This window comes from Plectropomus leopardus, chromosome 13 (assembly GCF_008729295.1).
Source record: "Plectropomus leopardus isolate mb chromosome 13, YSFRI_Pleo_2.0, whole genome shotgun sequence".
Taxonomy (NCBI): domain Eukaryota; kingdom Metazoa; phylum Chordata; class Actinopteri; order Perciformes; family Serranidae; genus Plectropomus; species Plectropomus leopardus.
This window is the reverse complement of record NC_056475.1, coordinates 9870432-9889703: the sequence shown is the minus strand read 5'-3', so window position 1 is coordinate 9889703 and position 19272 is coordinate 9870432. Positions and strand designations below refer to the sequence as shown.

General features: G+C 35.4%; 2 protein-coding genes across 2 annotated transcripts; one reads left to right on the top strand and one right to left on the bottom strand.

Moving 5' to 3' along the window:
* Positions 1-289: 289 nt before the first annotated feature.
* On the top strand, positions 290-19038 carry LOC121952216. Its single transcript, XM_042498751.1, has 5 exons — positions 290-360; positions 8287-8406; positions 15341-15615; positions 17132-17434; positions 18312-19038. The coding sequence occupies exons 3-5, from the start codon at positions 15481-15483 to the stop codon at positions 18939-18941; spliced, it is 1068 nt and encodes a 355-aa protein (XP_042354685.1). The 5' UTR covers positions 290-360; positions 8287-8406; positions 15341-15480; the 3' UTR covers positions 18942-19038.
* Positions 1796-12064, bottom strand: rabgef1 (RAB guanine nucleotide exchange factor (GEF) 1). Its single transcript, XM_042498747.1, is given in 10 exon segments — positions 1796-3922; positions 5102-5358; positions 6343-6434; positions 8022-8154; positions 8310-8391; positions 8472-8621; positions 8623-8639; positions 8813-9024; positions 9204-9398; positions 11994-12064. Coding segments are annotated over 9 exon segments (1539 nt in total). The 5' UTR covers positions 9386-9398; positions 11994-12064; the 3' UTR covers positions 1796-3508.
* Positions 19039-19272: the final 234 nt, after the last annotated feature.

The following is a 19272-nucleotide window of genomic DNA, read 5'->3' as shown; positions in this document are numbered from 1 at the left end:
CCTAATATTGCAGTAATATTCATCTCAAATTGTAGGCTACACACATTTGCTTAAACAGGAGCATGCTGGTGGATTTTAATGTAAATTTTCGATCAGCTTTCACTCCCTCAGGTCCTCCCTGCATCTCTGAAGGACTCTCCAGGACTTGCAGTTCCCCATCTGCCCACCAGATGCCCTCAGAGCTTCCCCTCCAGTCACCTGACTTCCTGCTGCACACCTGTTCTCCATTCCCCAACCACCCCGACACTATTTATACCTGCTCAGTTGCTGCATTTGTTCTCCAGCCACCTGAGCTGCTCACCTGTTGTGCTTTTGAGGATGTGTTTGCCCGTTCCTGACCATCGCCCTTCATCCCGTCTGGTGTGTATTTGTCTGCATTTGGGTCCCTCTGTGGCCAGATATCAACAGCTGTACCTGGTGGTCAAATGTTTGTAGGTATATTTACTCAAGTACAGCATAGGTACTTGTAGTCTTTTCTTTTTGTGGCCTTTTATACTCATACTCCTCCATTTCAGAGGGGACTGTTGTACTCAACCATATTTTTTTCAAACTTGAGTTAGTTTACACATTGACCTTTGCATGCTGTTTAAGTCATAATGTTGAGGATTGAATTGTTGGTTAGATAAAAAAAAAATACTGTGAAAATATCACTTTGGGCTCTGGGTAATTGTGACATTGTTTTACTTATTTTCTGAATTTTTAAAAACCAAGCAATCAATTGATTAATAGAGGAAATAATCAGCAGACTAATCCATAATGACCATAATCATTAGTTCAAAATGAACTCTCTCTTCACCGTCTTTTTTATTTTAATCATCTGAAGAAAAAAAAAGGCAGTTACTACATTTCATAAATTCTTTTATTAATTGGCATTATCCACCATCAGGGCAATCACTCATTTTTAACTTTTTGTTTAATGTGATACATTCACAGTTTACAGCACTTTAGCCCAGTTTATTTACAAATAATGCCCAAAAAAAGTTTCATTATGGTAATTTGAATAGATTTGTCATGAACACTTAAAAGGATGAATGGTATTTTAATTTGAACATGACATATGTATACTTCGAACTTAAGGCCATAAGCTCTCAATTTTATGTTGGTTGGTTTCATAAATCCGCTTTATGGGAGATCTTTATTTCCTACATTAGAATTTTTGACAGATATTTTGTATTTTTCTTTAATGCTTTTAACTTCACTGTCTGTCTGTAGCACTCCACCCCAATTATTATAATATCGTTATAATACAATGATATGAGAGCCGATCATATTCTCTCTACTCGTGGTGCCTAAATTTTCAGATAAAAACACATTGTGTTAGTAAATATGGTCATTTACAGCACTGTTATTCAATTTGGCAACATAAAAATAGCAAATGAATCAACACAAAAACAAAAACAGCAGTCAAGACAACATCAGCCTGTCTTTACACCCAGTGTTATACAGTACATCACAAACTGACAAACAAATCCATATTTAAAATACGTTATTCAGTTTTCTTTCATATAACATGCGTATTGCGCTTTAACACTGATTCATTATGGAGCTGAATGAGCAGAGAGCCTGCAAAAACACAGTTCAATGTTAAAATAGAGTGTTTTATAAAAATAAAAACTGAAGAAAATGTGATCTCGTTCTGGAGTGATTCTGTGTTTATTCTGAATATGTTAACAGCTGGATTATAGTCCACAATATTACACAAAATATAAAGATTTTTTTTTTTAAATTATAGAAATTGTAGTGGAACAAAAGGAAAAACTGGGAAAAAAGTTTTAAAAAAAAAAAAAAAAGGCCTCAAATAGAAACTCAAACACATCACAAACAAACAGAAGTTCATACTTGCGATTATTTTGTCTTTGTGCGATTTCAGACGAACCACTAACTTGTTACTAATGGTGAAAATGACAGCAGTTGGCAGCTGTGTAATAGCATTAAAACCCGGTCACACCAGAAACTGGCAAAGTTTATCTGTGCGTCTATAGCATCTGACACGCTGGATTTTTTTTTTTTTTAACAATATTCAAAATCTAGCAGAAAAATCACAAGTGTCGTCTCTTCCTGGTTTTAAAAGCTGGATTACAGTAATATGATGTAATTTTATTAATTTACCAGATTTTTCTTGCTGTTCTAATATTTGCCTTTATCCAGTTAGTCATTTTATCCACATTACTGATGATTATTCATCAAAAATCCCATTGAGTAAATATATTATGAAAGCACCAGTAGTCAAAGGTATTTGGTCAAAAATACTGTGACATTTTCTCTGTATCCCACTACCCTACTGTAAAGGAACTTAAAGGAATAGTTCACCCACAAAATAACAATTTGTAAATCTATAAGTCATGTTGTGTCACCTTGAATTTGTAAAGAAAACCTTAATTTTCTCAAATGCCTCCACAGAAAATGGCAACAAATTTATTTATTTATTGATTCACTACATCAGTTTATATCACATGCATTTTCACTAAAACCTCACTATTTAAAATTGAACTCCCTTGAATCCCTTTTGGTGGATAGAAAAATGAAGATCATGTTTATTGATTTCAATGCAATTTGTGTTTGCATCTTAATTGTAACGAGTCTGCATGTATTTATTTATTGTCAAACAGACATTTGTTTTATAAACACATCTAATAACTGTTTTGTGATCTTGCCTGAATCTGAGTGCATGCAATACCTCGAAAAATTAAGGTTAACCGTAAAATGTAATGGTTAGATGTGTGCCTAGGTTTGACAGGGTTAATTCTAAACAATTTCCAGGCCTGGATTTCATAACTTTTCCAAGAATTTCATGACCGTGGGAAAACGGGTGCTTTGAGTTTTGCTGTTCTTTGACGTGGTCTCTAATCAGTCAGTAAATCAATACGTTGCCGTTTTCCGTGGAGACATTCGAGAATAAGATTTCTTCTCAGACTCAAAGTAGCATGGCATGACTAATTGATTTTAGAGAAGAAAAAACTTCTTGTTTGACTAATTGATTTACAAATGGTCATTTGTGGTTGATATAGCAGATTTGAAAGTATGATATTTCCCTTTGAGAAGTAGTGGAGCTGAAGGATAAAGTGGAAAATCTAAATCGTCAAGTAATCGACACGTACCTCAAAACTGTTATTAAGTACAGTACTTGAGAAAATGCATTTCTTTTCCTCCACTAATAATCCTTTATTTTGGATTCTCCGTCTCTCTCTGTTCCCCCAAAGGTTAGCACCATCCAGCTATCAGTCAAGGATGCAAATTTACTGGTAAAAGTTCACCAAAGTTGAAAGATTTATACAGATTTGTTTCACCCCTGCAAGCGAATCCACTGAAATGAACTGACTTCTCTGTTAAGAAAACCAGTGTGACCGGGCGATTTAGGAGCACAAGAAGCGTAGCGAGATACTCAGGAGGTTAGTGCATGTGGGAAGTTACCATGAAACTCTAAACGCTGTGGGCAGTGAGCGGACTATTCAAAGCAGGTGTACCGTTGCTGTATGTGAAATGTTTTCCCTTTTCTTTGTCGACTGCACTACCCAGCGAACACCTGAGGCGTTAAGGGTGGCGGCAGGTTGTCATTGTCCACGTTGTTGGCATCAATAGCAGAAACGGTGCGAGACAGAACCTCTAGAGGGTATTTCTCTATGATGTCGTTCACCTCCCGCTGAATGCTCTCAGGCCAGGCGAGGAGGTCGGCCTGCAGACTCTGAGCCGCCTCCATCAGCGTCTCCTGCCGGCTGCTGAGGCCCGACAGCACCTCCAGGTTGTGGTTGAGCTGAGCCAGCACAGGGTTGGTCGGGGCAGGTGCCGGGTCAGCGTGGGCCCAGTCGCCCTCTGAGCTGTTGCACCGCGGCGAGGCTTGGCCTGACATGTAGCGCTCAAATTCCTCCGGGGAAAGATTTAGAGACTGAGCGTCCAACTTCTCGATAAAGGCCGCAGCGCAGCACTGACAGACAAAAACAGGAGAAACACCGTCATTGAACGAGAGCTGAGACAGCACGTTTACATCAGCCTGAGACAATCAGAGTCAGATGGCTTTCTGGTGCAGAGTCAGATGAGAAGGTCTCATGTTGTGTTTATTCACTGAAATAAGGTTTGAGCAAGCAGCAGTTAGCTTAACACATAAAGACTGGAAACGGGGGAAACGCCTAACACGGCTCTGTCCAGAGGCAACAAATACTGCCAACCAGCACCTCTAAAGCTCACTGTTAACATGTTATATTATGTTTGATGATTGAAACAGGGATTATATGCCAGATCAAAAATGATAAAGCTTATTTAGGTATTATTTATATTATGTGTATTATTATATATAATATTATATAAATAAATATTATATTATTTATTTATTTTACAATTTTAACACTCAATGAAATCTCGTGAGAATAGTAATTAACTGTTTAAACTTTGGTGGAAAATAGTGACTTTAGTACTTATTATTTAGTTTATTAGCATCTAAAATAATGAGTTAGTATCTCAAAACTTTCTGAAAGTAACGACTAAATATCTAAAATTTATGACTAAATATCTCAAAATAATGACTAAAAATCTCAAAAATAATAACGAGAAACTTACTCTACTTTATGACTAAATATCTAAAATTTATGACTAAAAATCTCTAAATAATAACTAAATATCTTAAATTTGACCAAATATCACAATTTATTACAAAATGAGAAACTTTCTCAAAATAATGAGCACTCAAAATGATGTACTTTGTCTCCCCAAATAATGACAAATGTTTAAAAATAAAACTTAGTATCCCAAATAAATTGGTATCTGAAAATAGCAGCGAAAAATATTGAAATAAAATAATGATGAAATACCTTAAAATATAGAGAGACATTTTATCAAAATAATGACTTTGTGTATCAAAATAAGAAAAAACTTTCTCATTTCTCTTTGTACTGTAAAATAAATCATTATTTTTGAGTAGTTTCAACAAAGTTTTTTCATTTTAATGACTTATATTAACTTTTTTTGACATCTTAACATCTCTGCATGAAATTGTCTGCCATAATGCAGTAACCTCCCACCCTTAAAAATTTGGACTCTCCTAAAAGCCACAGTTTGATTTTAACACTCAGTAAAGTAAAAAAAAAACAAACAAAAAAAAAAAACAGACCAGGTTGGTGAAGTAGTATCCGTCCTCTCCGGTCATCAGCCTGCTGGGGTTACAGAAGCGGGTGATGTACTGGATGTTGGACTGAAGTCGCGGAGGGTTCGCTTTGAGCACAATGTAAATGAGCGCGGGGAGGAAGTCGTCAGCTGAGGCCGGCTCGTTCTTGGTGATCCTGATGGCGCTGAAGATGTGTTTACTGCAGCGAGTGATGCACCCGAGTTTATCCCGAGGAACCCTCTTCGAGTCCATCTCAATGATATCTGCAGGAGACGAAGACACAGACAAGTCAGGGGTTGGACAGACGCAAGTGTTATAAACAAAAACCTTTTAGTTTTTAGGTAACTGACGGAAAATTAATTAGCAACTTTTTTTGATAACTGCTTGATGTTTAAGTCAGTCTTAATATAAGTACCACAAAACAAAATCAGCTGCTCAAATGTAAATATTAATTTTCTTCGTCTTCTGTGACAGTGAATTTAAAGCATTTGGATTTTGGACTATTCAGAAAAAATTTTGAAACTGTCAACTTGACTGTTCTCCATGTGCGGAGACCGAGAAACACGTGCAGATTTAATGTCAGTTAAACAAATACATGGTTGAAGCACACACAGATTTTGTAACGTTTGTTTTTCACTGTACAATACAGTTTTTTGCAAGAATATTAGACATTACTATTTTGTAACTTACTTTATTTTATGAACCTACTTTTTTCTATTTTAATCTGTAAAACTGGAAGATGACACATGCTTTGAATTGTGATGGTGTCTTTTAACTACTAACTAACTCACTAAACTACTTTTGTAATTGTTTCTCTTTTTCATTTCATGTGAATCGTCTTTGGGTACCCAAAAAAGCAAAATATAATCCCTAATTTTTAAAGTTTTTGTATAACTAACTACTTTTGTATTTGTTTCTTTTTTGCATTTCATGTAAAGTGTCTTTGGGTACCTAGAAAAGCAAAATATAAGTCCTATCTATTATTAGTAACTAACTAGCTAAACTACTTTTGTATTTGTTTGTTGTTGTTTTTTTCATTTCATGCAAAGTATCTTTGAGTACCTAGAAAAGTCCTATATAACTCCTATCTTTTATTACTAATATTATTATTTTTATTATTATCCCTAACTGCTTTTGTATTTGTTACAGTTTTTTTTGCATTTCATTTAAAGCATCTTTAAGTACCTAGAAAAGCAAAATATAAGTCCTCTCTATTATTATTATCATCATCACTCACTCACTCTGACCTGTTATTGCTTTGACCACATTCTCAGAGACTTCAGGGATTTCCTCGTCCATAGACACACAGAGCATCTGGATGGTCACCCAGTGTAACGCCCTGCAACACAGAGAATCAGAGCAGTGAGCTGAGAGCTTTTCTTGTTTGTGCATATGATGCACATTTGTTACAGTCGCCTCCCCCTGGATGACAAACGTGCAGTCAGCAGCTGCTACCGTGCATTCACATGACAGCGTTCAGACAAGTTTTCACAGAGATTAGAGACGAGCACTGTGTGCGCTCCCCTCAGTACAAAATGTAACCGAATCAGAAAATGTGTTTCCTATCCTAATAATCACTGCAGACACACAACAATGTTTTAACATTTTTAATTAACTGTTAAAGATGTTTTTCTTCTTTCCTTCAACAATGGCTATTTTAACTGAGTGTGATTCAGATGCCAAATGTAGGCTATTATTTACATTTTATTTACATTTTGACCCACTAAGATGAGAATTAAATTATTTAAACTTCTATTTAGTCGATGTCCCCCCATGTTACATGAAATTCTGATTTTGAGTTTTTTTTTGCTCGGACTGATATTTGGTATTTTGCAGATTGTCGGTATCAGCATTTTAGTTTAATGATCTCCGATAAAATAGAAAGTGTCAGCATGAAAGAAGTTTTACTTTATAAAACCTCATGGAGCTATTTTTATTTATTCATTTTTAATTTAAATTTTCTCTTGACTTTATAAAAAGAAAACGTTTCCGGGAACTTGCTTTATATGAGCTTTTCAGTTTTGATTTAACATTTTACAAAGTTTTGTGTTGGAGTTTGTTATATTCCAAATTCTAAGCATTGACTGAAAGATTTGGATTTTTATTGTAAATGTGTATCAGTTTCAAGTGTTTGTTATTGGTCTCCTTAAATACTAATAATCAATATCTGCCCTGAAAAAACTTAGTCTGTCAATCGCTATTGAAAATGTTACTCCAGTAAAAATGAAAAATAGAATAAGGAACATGTACTTAAAGTAATTAAAGTAAACGTACACAATCCAGAAGAAAACACCCCAAAAACTCAAAAACAAACAAAAAAAAAGTTAATATTTATTAAAAATAGTTGCCAATTAATTTGCTGTCAATCAGCTGAATAATTTGTCAATTAATTATTCCAGCTGTTCTTGTACTAACTGTTTTGAAGTTTAATTTATAACAAAACATGATATTTTACCAATTTTTCTTGTGCTTAATTTGTAAAGTAACAAATACAGTGGTGCTAACCCCAGACTATGTTTAAATTGTGAAGTGCAGAATAGTTTTGCTGAAGCAGCCTGTAATATCAACTTGTTCAAGACATTATTGACAAGTTTCTATTTAAATCTGTACACATTTTAATGCAAATTTTCCAGTTTCTTTTCTAATGCCTGATGATTTCTTCTATTCTTATTGAGCTATTGCTCAGAGGGACCTTTGTCTCTTTTAGTTGTCCCCTGTGTTGAACTATCTTAAAGCATTTTTGTTCTTTATTCACAAAGCAAACCCATCATACAAAATAACATCTATTAGAGAGAATTTTCTACAACCTGAAAGCATGAAACACCATATAAAGTGACTGTTCATTCAAATTTTTGTGACTTGTGATTCCAAACTTTTGCACACTAGTATAGATGATCATTATTATTATGCAAACGTCAGTGCGCACCTTATCCTGTTCTGTGTGGCCAAGTCCTTCTTCTCGTCATCAGTGGTTTCTGGACAGAACACACTCTTATACAGACGAGTCATTATGTACTTTTCCACCTGGTCCATCACCTGCTCCACTGACTCTGAGGACCCTGGTGAACACACAGTTATCAGACCACATTAGTTTAAAGCTGGGTAGAAAATCCTGCTTATCCTGCTGTTGGTTGCTACATATTGAGATTTATTGATAAGTTATTAATTTGAATATTTATTAAATGTTACAGGTGAGAAACTTATCTGAACCGACCTTTGAAGTGACCCATCAAGCGGTCGGCCAGGTTCTGGTAGAAATCCTGGACGCACTCCGACAGCTCTTCAGCACTCAGATCCTGATGAGACAAGAGGTAAGAACTCATGAAAACACCTAAACTATTATTATGGTATTATTCCACTGGGTGTAAAATCAGACCTTTTTGCTCGACATATTCACAAGGAAGGCTCTGCACTGCTTGTGGATCTCCCGGCCGGGCTTCTGGAGGTTTTTTAAAAACTCCACAAAGTCCTTGGACACCTGGTCTGTATCAAAGCTGGCATGGCGGCTAATGGACGGACTGGGTGTCCTTGCCCTCTTGGGTTTCTGATGAGGAAGTCACATTTAGAAACAGTAATGTGTGTGAAAACAAGACTGCTGCGGTCTCCAGGAAATAGATTCAGTATTAAAAAAAGTATGTTTTTATGACATTTGTGTGTATATATATATATATATATATATATATATATATATATATATATATATATATATATATGTACCTTTCTTGGGAGCAGTTCGTGACGAAGGGCTGAAGAATTTTTTAACGGTGGTCACTTTGCGTGTCTTCTCATTGGTTTTCTTCTCCTCAAACTTGGAGAAGGGTCCCAGAGAGGCGTGTCCCGGGTGTGGTTGTGGTGCTGTGGACTGGGTGTGGGACTGTGTCTGTGCTCCGTGACTACTGGCATATGCCGCCTCCTCCTCTCGCTGCAACCTTGAGCCGAGGACAAGTGACAGAGCAAATACCAGAAATCAGTGGGAGATCACAGAAAAAAACTTAGCATCTATCCAAATAATATACTAAACTGCAATATACTGCAGAACAGTTTGGGAATGTTTCTCCCCAGGAGGTGGATATGTTGTTGTTGGTAATGATGCAGCAGACGGTCTTACTTCTCTGCCAAGGCCCAGTCGTCCTGGATCTGTTTCTGCCGCACCCGCTGGTACTCCTCCCTCCAGCACTTGGAGCACAGGCCCTGCCATGCTGCGTTGCCATAGTAACCGCATCCCTTTTTGCACAGCAGGTCTGATTGGTCCACGTGTATTCCCCCCCGCCGCTCAGTCCGCTGACTCATGATGCTGGACAGCCTGGAATGGAAAAATTCATTATTCATTATAATTTATTGGTGTATTTGTATGCGAAGCTGCACTCGTCTCCACAGAGTGCATTTTCAAATTAGTACAGATTATATCGCACTATGTCTAAAAACAACCTCTCCATATCACGTCAATTAGATGTCGATTTAGTAAAGAAGAATATCCGAAACATGCAAACATGTTAGTCAGAGTACCTTTATTAGCTGGTAGTTAAAGGCACACCTCATGAGGTTTGCAGACTTGCAGGGGGCCGCTCCCCTCGGCTTCACAGAGCTTTATAATGAGTGTCAACTTCTTGTTTCTGCCTGGACCGCAACTTTACTTTCTCACTCTAATCACTCTCATAGCATAATTTTTTAAGAGAAAAAAACGTAAAAAAAATAGGGGTAGGGGGAAAAAAAACGATACAGCATAGTATTGCAGTATTTTGTGTGGTAATATTGTGTCAGTATGCAGATGCAAAGTACCAATTTTTCAATAATATAACTTATTAATATTGCAAAACCAAATTAAACTGTTGGTAGCTTACTAGAATAATAACTGTGCTGAAATAAAAGTGACTAAAATGTGAAATTTTATATGTAAAACTTTATCTTATTCAAAAAACACATATAACACAATAAACTGCAATACATGTTATTGCAATATGCAGTATATCGCAAAAAGTTTAAAATTGCAATAACACTGTATTGTAATGAAAGTACTGTGATAATATCGTATCATGGCGCATCTGGTGAATCCCACACCTAATAAAATCTTTTTATGCTACTTGCTTGGCAGCAGACAGACACGTAGTGAAGCATTTAGCAGCTAAAGACACAAATATTATATTATTTTTTATTGCCTGTTTAAGGTAGTAAAATCACATTTCGATATGGGGCACCTCCAGTAGTGGAACAAGCATTTAGATCCTTTACTTAAGTAAATGTACTAATACTTTATTGTACTAAATGTTACTTAAGTATAAATATGTAAATAAAATCTGAGAAAAATGTGCTTAAAGTATTAGAATTAGAAAAATGTCCCCTGTGACTGTTATTATACTATTATATACGGTAACATTCAATTATTATTATCATGCATTCATGTAAAAGCAGGATTTTACTGTTGTAGCTGGTTGACCTCATCATGAACTATTAACTTATAATTTCATTATGGATTAATCTGCTTATTAATTTTTCCATTAATTGATTGATTATTTGGTTTGTAAAAATTCTGAAAATAGTAAGCAATGATGTCACAATTAATTAGAGGCCAAAGTGACTCCTTCACAAGGTTTTGTCCAACCAACAGTCAACATTATTATCATAATACATGACAATTATCATTAAAAGGAAAAGCAGTTAAGTGAAGCTGGAACGTAGGTTGCAGCGGTATGCCAACATTTCAAGGTACACCCTGGTTTGAAAATTCACGGTAATCATACTGTGTAAATTTGCTTATCTAGGGTATTGAAAAGATATGCAACCTGACAACGAATCTCATCATTATTTTAGTTATTTTCAAAACTTTTTACACATACTTTTAACTTAAAAACAAACAGTTTTTTAAAGTTTGAATTATAGTAATGTTGAAATAAACAATAATGTGTTTCTTGTTTCATTTATGACAAAAAAGTATAAGCTCTTATGTTTTTAATGCAAGAATATTAATTTGTAAGTATTTAAAGATGTTATATATATATATATATATTTAAACTTTTTAAAACAGTACATTCAGTGGCCAATACACAAATTTACAACTGAAATAATAAGACAAGTGGGTACAAATCAGGCAGACAAAAATAAATAAAATAGACACAGAAACAAACTCACATGGGGTTAACCTAATTAGTTATGTAATTTAGTTGTACAATTTGCATAATCTTATAGGTTTTTCCCTTATTTTTTAGTTTGATATTGTTTTAAGGTATATATCTAGATCTGACTATTTTTTATAGTGGTATATCAATCTTTAAAAAATATATTTTGTGAATGTAAAATGTATTATATATTGTTAATTTTTAGAGAAATTTTGATTTTGATTTTTTAAAAATATATTATTAATAAATCAGTGAAATATTCTTGCCAAAATGTATCCAACAGAGATCCAACAGAAAGTCAGTCCAGAAGAGTCTGGTCACAAGTCACATGTACACAATGAAACAATACGTTTTCTAATGTTTCTACCATAATACAGAAGTAGATGTAGAAAGTAGCATGAATTGAAAATAATGTTCACTTATTCAAGTCAAGTACAAGCAGCCTACCTCACATGTATACTTAAGTGCAGTACCTGTGTAAATGCACATAGTTACATTCCTCCACTGCAAATAATCTGATAACCACACATTAATAACGTGGTAATAACAATAATAAATGCCAAAAATGCAACCTGGGAGCTCCGGTTTTGTAATTATTGTTTTTTTTCCCTTTAATTTGTCGCCCTTCTGCAGGTCAGTTAGCTAAAACATGCTGCAGTACGCAGCGACCGCAGCAGAGTAACGTTAGCTAAATACAAAAAAATTTAAAAACAGTAAATATTACGGTTACACTAATGTTTAGATGGACATGGCATGCACATACGGCGCCGCTGTGTGGCACTCACCTGTGGTGTTTTGACGATCAGGAGCAGGAACAGACCTCCTCTGTGGTCAGGAGAGATGACGAAACCCAGAGGGTACGGACAGTGACGTCACCCCGGCGATCACGGGATTGGACTCATGTTAGTAACATTTATTAAATCATTATTTTTCAAATGAAATCTGAGTTGTTGTTTGTATGAACAGTCTCAAACCCACGGGACTTGATTTCACTAAAAATGAAGGTTAAAGGGTTAAAGTCGCAAATGTATTCACTTCCGCATTGGGGATTAATTTTAAAGGATTGGTACGTGTCGTCATGTGGCGCCGCACCGGACATGCGCACAGCGAAGAACAAAACTTTTTTTTTTTTTTTTTTTTTTTTTTTTTTTTTATTGAACGTTAGATATGAACAGTAAAAAAAAGCCACATCGTAGAAAAACATGTTAACTGAGCTTAGATGTGCTGGTGGTAAAAGAAAAACTTTTTAACAGCTGGCAGTGGTGGAAGATGTAGACTATATTCCGCTATTTTAGGCCTACTTCATGTTGATTTTACATACAAAAATTTAGGAAACCCATTACCTTGAAAATGTAAGTAACTATAACTATTAATCTAAATTTATGTTAACTTTATATCTAATTTTTAATGTTACTTAAAATGTACATCTTTGCATGAAACAAACTGAACGAGAGCAGTAACCAAAATAATCAAAACATGTAGACAGCCACAAGCAGCCAGACAACCAAAGAGTAAATCATAATACACAAAAACAATAGGGGAAAATAAAGAAAAAAATTTTTTAAAAAGTGGTCATTCAGGAACTGAGGCCCTTTTCATTTTTTACAGTGTTTCAATGTTGTTTTTAATTGTTGTATTTCATTTAGGAAAGCAATAAATATGGGCGAGGTCTTGAGAAAATGACACTTGTGAATTAAATATGTTGCCAAAATAATCAAATTATTAATGCCAAATTCATCTCTGTTTGTTCTCCAGCTGAAGACCAAACTTTATTGTATGTTAGAATCTGGATATTTTGATCATCACAAGTTATCCAGTGCTGGAGAGCATCCCTAAAGGTGTGTGATTTCGATGTCTAATTACAAAGAGTACAGCTTATTCAAATCTAAATTAAATCTTTGATGTAATAGGTCATTACATGGATAGATCTTGCTCATTAAAATGGACTTCTTCCACCTTTGGAGGAACTAGTGGGGGAAAGGTAACTGGTCCTTATCTTTATTATTGAATTGTCACTCACCCTCTTTAGTGGTGAGGGAAAGCAAATCAAAGTGAGGACACATCTTAACTTCACAAAATTAAGTAAATATAACCAAGTTTTGAGTTAAATGTTAGATATAAAATTAACATAATTTTAGATTAATAGTTATATTTACTTACATTTTTCAAAGTAATTGGTTTCCTAAATTTTCATAAGTAAAATAAACTTGTCTGATTTTACAGTGTCTTTGCACTTTGGTTTTGCTATTTTTTTTTTTTTTTTTACTAAATATCTTATACCACCAGCACATCTAAGCTCAGTAGTAAACATGTTTGATCTCTTTTTAAAACTGATATTCAAAAAATGAGAAGTTGTGGTTATATGTGACTGTATCTTGCTTCCTGGGGTGTCCATGTACAGTTACATTTACATTCACAACAGCTGCAGTCAGACTGTAGATATCTAAAGGTATTTCTTGACAATATTGTAAATCTCAATATATTTTAGATTCTTACTTGAGCTGAGAGGCTAAGCATGTGAATCTATACCTCACAGTGAGCTGACTTCTTGCTTATTGACATTCAGGTTAATGTTCAGTGGTTTTATCTGCGTCTAAATGCCAGTCTGATTACGAAAAGTGCTGTGATATCAATTTTAGTTATCAGCAATGCTGAATTTGAAACACGTGTTTGTGTGACACTTTTAAATAATGGACTTTTCTGCTCTTTTCTAAAGGTGAACACTGTCGCACTTCAAATATATTGTTTTTTTTCTTTTTAATGGCACAGTGTTTTATCCTACTGAGCCACACTAACTCCTGCACTTTCAACCTTCAACAGGAGCGATATATTGACACAAACTGAGTGAAAATGACAAAGAAAATATGTAACAGACAGGCAGTGGTGGAGAAAGTATTCAGATGTATTACATGTTTTACTGAAGTGAAAGTACTAAAACCACACTGGAAAATACTTGTTACAAATAAAGGTCCTGCATTGAAAATGTTGCTTAAGTATTATCAGAAAAATGTCCTCTGTGACTGTTGTACTATGCTATTATATTAGTAGATTAGTATGACTCAAGCATTTATATAAAAACTGGATTTTATTGTTGTAGTTAATTGAGTTGGCACTTATTTTGAGCTATTAACTAAATATTTTTTTGTTGTGGATAAAGTTAAGTTTTGTAAGTGGCTTTTGGTTACTGATAGTGATTTTAATGTTGCAATATTTTATAATCTTTTTTTTCTGTTTCCATTGACAGCTGTTGATGTTATTTTGCCTTTTTAATCCTATTTTTGTGCTGTTCATTTTGTACAGCACCGTGGTCAACTCCAGTGCTTTTTATATATATATATATATATATATATATATATGTATATATATATATATATATATATATATATATATATATATATATATATATATATATATATTTTAATTTTTTTTTTTTACATAGTAAAATATATATAAACTTGGCTTGGTTTGATTATTTTCTCCATCAGTTGGATAAAGTGGGATAGGGAAAAATAAGTCTTGGGCTTCAGACTCTCCATTTTTTGGTTATTGACATTGACAGAAAATTTGTATGAAATAATATTTTGTTTCTCATGTAATCAATGTAATGTAACCAAAATAAAAATTTTCATTCATTCATTCATTCATTCATTCAAAATTAGCGACTATTTGATATTTGATAAACCTGAATATAGTGAGAAATCAATGTTTTTTGTCCAATCAGCAGTCCAAACCTCCACATCATTATAAATACATTCAAATTATTCAAATAATTAAAAGAGGAAAGTGGCAAATTCTCATTTGTGAGGCTGGAGCCATTAAATGTTTTTGCGTGATGATTTTCAGTCATGTTTTATAAGTACATAATATGCTTTGTGTGCAAAAGTTAAGTTAATTTGTAAAGTAACTAAAGCTATCAAATAATCATAGTAAAATAAAAAAAGTGCAATGTTTTCCTCAGGGGTGAAAACACTCATGTAAAGTACCTCTGATAATGTCTGTGTGACTGGGTCAAATAAACACTGAGAGGGTCAGAAACACAGATAACGAGCGGACACTGGCTGCACGGACAGACAGACAGATACAGATCCAGCCATGATCCTGATGGATCGCTTTTTGTGTCTTCCTTCTCCAGCCACCGTCCAGGAGCTGTTCTCTGTGGCTCGAGACGCCTCCATCATCCCTGATATCTCCTTGGATCCTGTCCTCACCACCTTCCTCTCACTGGACTCCTCGGACGCTCTGCAGCATCAGTATGCCTTCTTACAGCGGAGCATGAGTGGGGAGCAGCAGACTGCATTCGGCCTCAGCCTGACCGGAGAGCTGGGGGGCAGCAGCAGGGTCACCTATGGAGGAGTGGGGGTTGTTGCTCTGGCTCTGTCTATGCTTTTTGACCAGGTTGCCCAACAAGTAGGTTTGTTTTGTGTATTGTCGTATGGCATTATTAAATACTGACATGTGCAGGGTTCAGAAAGTTCAAAACATCCTCTGACATCTCCTCTAATGCTAACGTGAGGTTGCCATGTTGTTTAAAGTGAAATATCTTGATATTATTGGACAGAATGTCTAAATATTCATATTTCCCATTAGATGCAGGGTGCTGACTTCTATGATCCCTTGACTTTCTCTCAAGTACCTGCATCAGCCATGGTCATCATGTTTTCATGTTGTCCATCCATCTTTATGTATTTTTTCATAACTTTTCATTAACAGTTTTGAAAATCGTACAGCCACTGGTCAGTAGATATAGTAAGTACATAAAGTGGCAAGTAGTGACCAATATTCACAAATGAAAATAATGAGACAGGTAGGTACAAACAAGAAAGACAAGAAAATAAATTAATTAATTAATTTAAAAAAAAAATTTAAACAGACATAAGAACACACACAGGTGGCTACCTAATAAATTATAACGCTGCAGGTCCATTCATCTGTATGCCACACTGTCTGTCTGCCCCATGCTTGTGAACACAATGTCTCAAAATGCCTTGAGACATGTGTCTCTTCAAATTTGTCACAAACAATGCCCAACAATGTACTGATTAGATTTTGGTGGTCAAAGGTCATGGTCCTGCACATGTGCAGATAGACCCCAATTTGTTCCCAAGCACCAGCCCTGTTGGCCTGCGATTAGATAAGTGCCTTTACTCCAAGACAATTTTATATTTCAATTTTTTAAAAAAATTGATTCATGGCATAAATTCTAAATTAAAAGCGAGATCTAATTCTGTGAGACCACACAAGCCCTGTCACTGCCTCTTTGACGTCACCTGTCACAGCCATCATAGTTAATGCAGGCAAATGGAGCTCCTTACAGAGTCGCATGGACGTGTCCCCGAAATACTTCCTTTAGTGACAGCCAGTCAGTTAAATATAGTGTTTGCCTGAAACCTGTTTGTCACTCTAAAATCAAACCACTACTGCATAAATATACATGCAAGTCAAAGATGCACTACTGTATGTATTGTTATTTTATAAATAAATAATTATGAGAGGGGTGCCTTTTTTTTCACTTGAACCTCTGCCTTCAAAAATGTCTGTGCACGGTGTTGGTCATGGAAACCTTATAAAACATGATTTTTGCCCATGGCAAATCTGCGCTGACTATATAATTTAGATCTTCTGTGCTGCTGGGTTGAAGATGTGCGTGAAGCATCCACGTTAAAGAGTCTGTAGCTTCTTTGCAGCAACATCCACATTTGAAGCACTGTCAAATGTATTGGCTTCATATGTGTCTTGATAAGCATGGATTTAAGCTGCAACTTGACGGGTTGGCAGAGGCACACACCCGTAAGGTGGTAATTCTAGTTTTATAGAGACAAAACTAATATGTTCCTCATACTGGTGCAGTTATAGTGTACTTTGACACCAAAGCCTGACGTTAAAACCTATGAACAGAAATTCAGATGTTCTGTTATCCCACCAGGTCCGAGCACAAGGATCCACAGAGGGCGACCCATCAGTTCAGAGATCCCAGTCCAAGAGGATTTTTGGGATCAGCAAGTCGTCCAGAATCGGCTGGATCATCCACAGCTACCTCCGCCTCATCCCTGGGATCGCCAGCGACCAGGAGAAGATGGCCGAGACCACAGAGCTTTACGACAACTGGCTGAAGCTCGAGCTGATTGATCACTATGAGAGGATGATCATGAAGAAGAGGATGAGTTCAGTGTCCATGCAGCAGTGGCTGACTGGAGCTGCGTTTCATCTACATGTGAGAATACACCAGGTAAGGACAAAAAATATATAACTGAAGTTAATCCTTTGAAACCAAAGCATATTGGCTTGATTTCTTTCAAAAACATGAGGAAAGGCGATGAGCAATGTAATTAGAGCTGGCCAAAAATTAACAAGACATTAGTAAAAAAAAAAAATAAATAAATAACAAAGAATACTTTTTTAAAAAAGTGCCAAAAAATACTTTTTTTATTTTACATTTTTTTTTCAGTAACATAATTTCAAATATGTAATTAGGAGAATTAGAAATATAGTTTTCAGGACATTGTCCTTAATTTTATGAAAATATCTACCCCCAGCTAACTTCCAGATCATTTTCTTGTTACCTGTACTTTTTTTTCCCTTTTTTGTGCAGTTATCAGGATTTTTCTTGCCAAGTTGCTCAATGTTCTTTTCCTGTCTTTATGGAACAAAATCAAACTAATTTTCTCAGGTTAAAGAGATTTAAATTGAAGTGCACCTGAATGCAGCACAAGAAAACTGACGTTGACAACCAGGTGTTGAAGGCAAGTTTTTATCACTGCTACAGTATAAATACCTGCTTTTTAATGTGAATTACTGCACCAATAAATGCAGTAATGGATTAACCTGTGGCACTGTTGAGGTGTTATTGATGCCCAGGTTGCTTTGTATTTTTGGGTCAGGTGTTTCATTATTTTGAAATATGCTTTGGTTTTTTGGAAATTAAAATAGAAAAATGCTTGAAATATTTTAATTTAAAGAATTTAATGAATCTGAAATATTAAATTTTCACATTCTTAAATAACTGATGGAAATTATTGACTTTTTTTATCATAATATTCTGTTATTTTTAAATGCACCTGTAAATTCTTAGATGACCTGAACACATTTAAGTCTTATCCCAACAGGTTCGTCTGCACTCTGTGCCTGTAGGATCAGCCGAGTCGCTGCGTCTGTCTTATAAGACAGCATTGGGTCGCCTGGTTCAGGGTTACACAGCCTATCTACACAGAAACATTCAGGAGACTGGAGCTCCAGGACCCCAAAAACCCAGAGCCACAACAGCCAGAGGACCAGGACAAAATAGCACATTGAGCAGAACCAACATGACCTGCTCACATAATAACAGCTTTAATGAGAGCCTGGTTCATATCTCTGCTGATAAATTTAATGAGACTAAAGCACCCAATTCAACTGCTGAAATCAGCAGAAGTTGTAAAACAGACTTTGAACTTAATGTGTCAAACAGAAGCGATGATTCCAGAGAGGCGATGGCAAATGGAGCAACACTGAACAATACGACTGGAAACGGCAGCGATGAGAATGTTCTGGGTCTGTTAGTCATTGAGTCATGGAGGAACGTGAGTCACACTGTGCAGCACCACCCCTGTGAGTCTCCGGCCATACAGCAAGCTCTGGTGACACGTATTATTAATGCCCAGGACATGGAGAGGAACAGAAACTTCTTCCTGTACCCTGAGAAAGTCTTCCACAGCCTGCTCAGGCAGAGGGACGACTTTGAGATCAAGACAAGTTAGACAGAAATGGACAGTGGTGGAAATTAACCAAGTATTTACTCAAGTATGCTGTGCTTTAGTGCGGATGAGTATTTTCTTCTCATGCTACTTTTTTACTTTTATCCCACTACATTTCTATAATATATTTTATATATATATATATATATATATATATATATAAAATCTTAAATAATTGAAAAATGCCTTTGCTTAAGCAGCCAATTAAAAGTAAAAAGTAGTAAAAGTAGTAAAATCACAGTAATACACCACACTACAGAGAAAATGTATATTAATATAAAAATACAAAATAAAAAACTTAAGCATACTCTGTAAATATGAGATACATATCTAT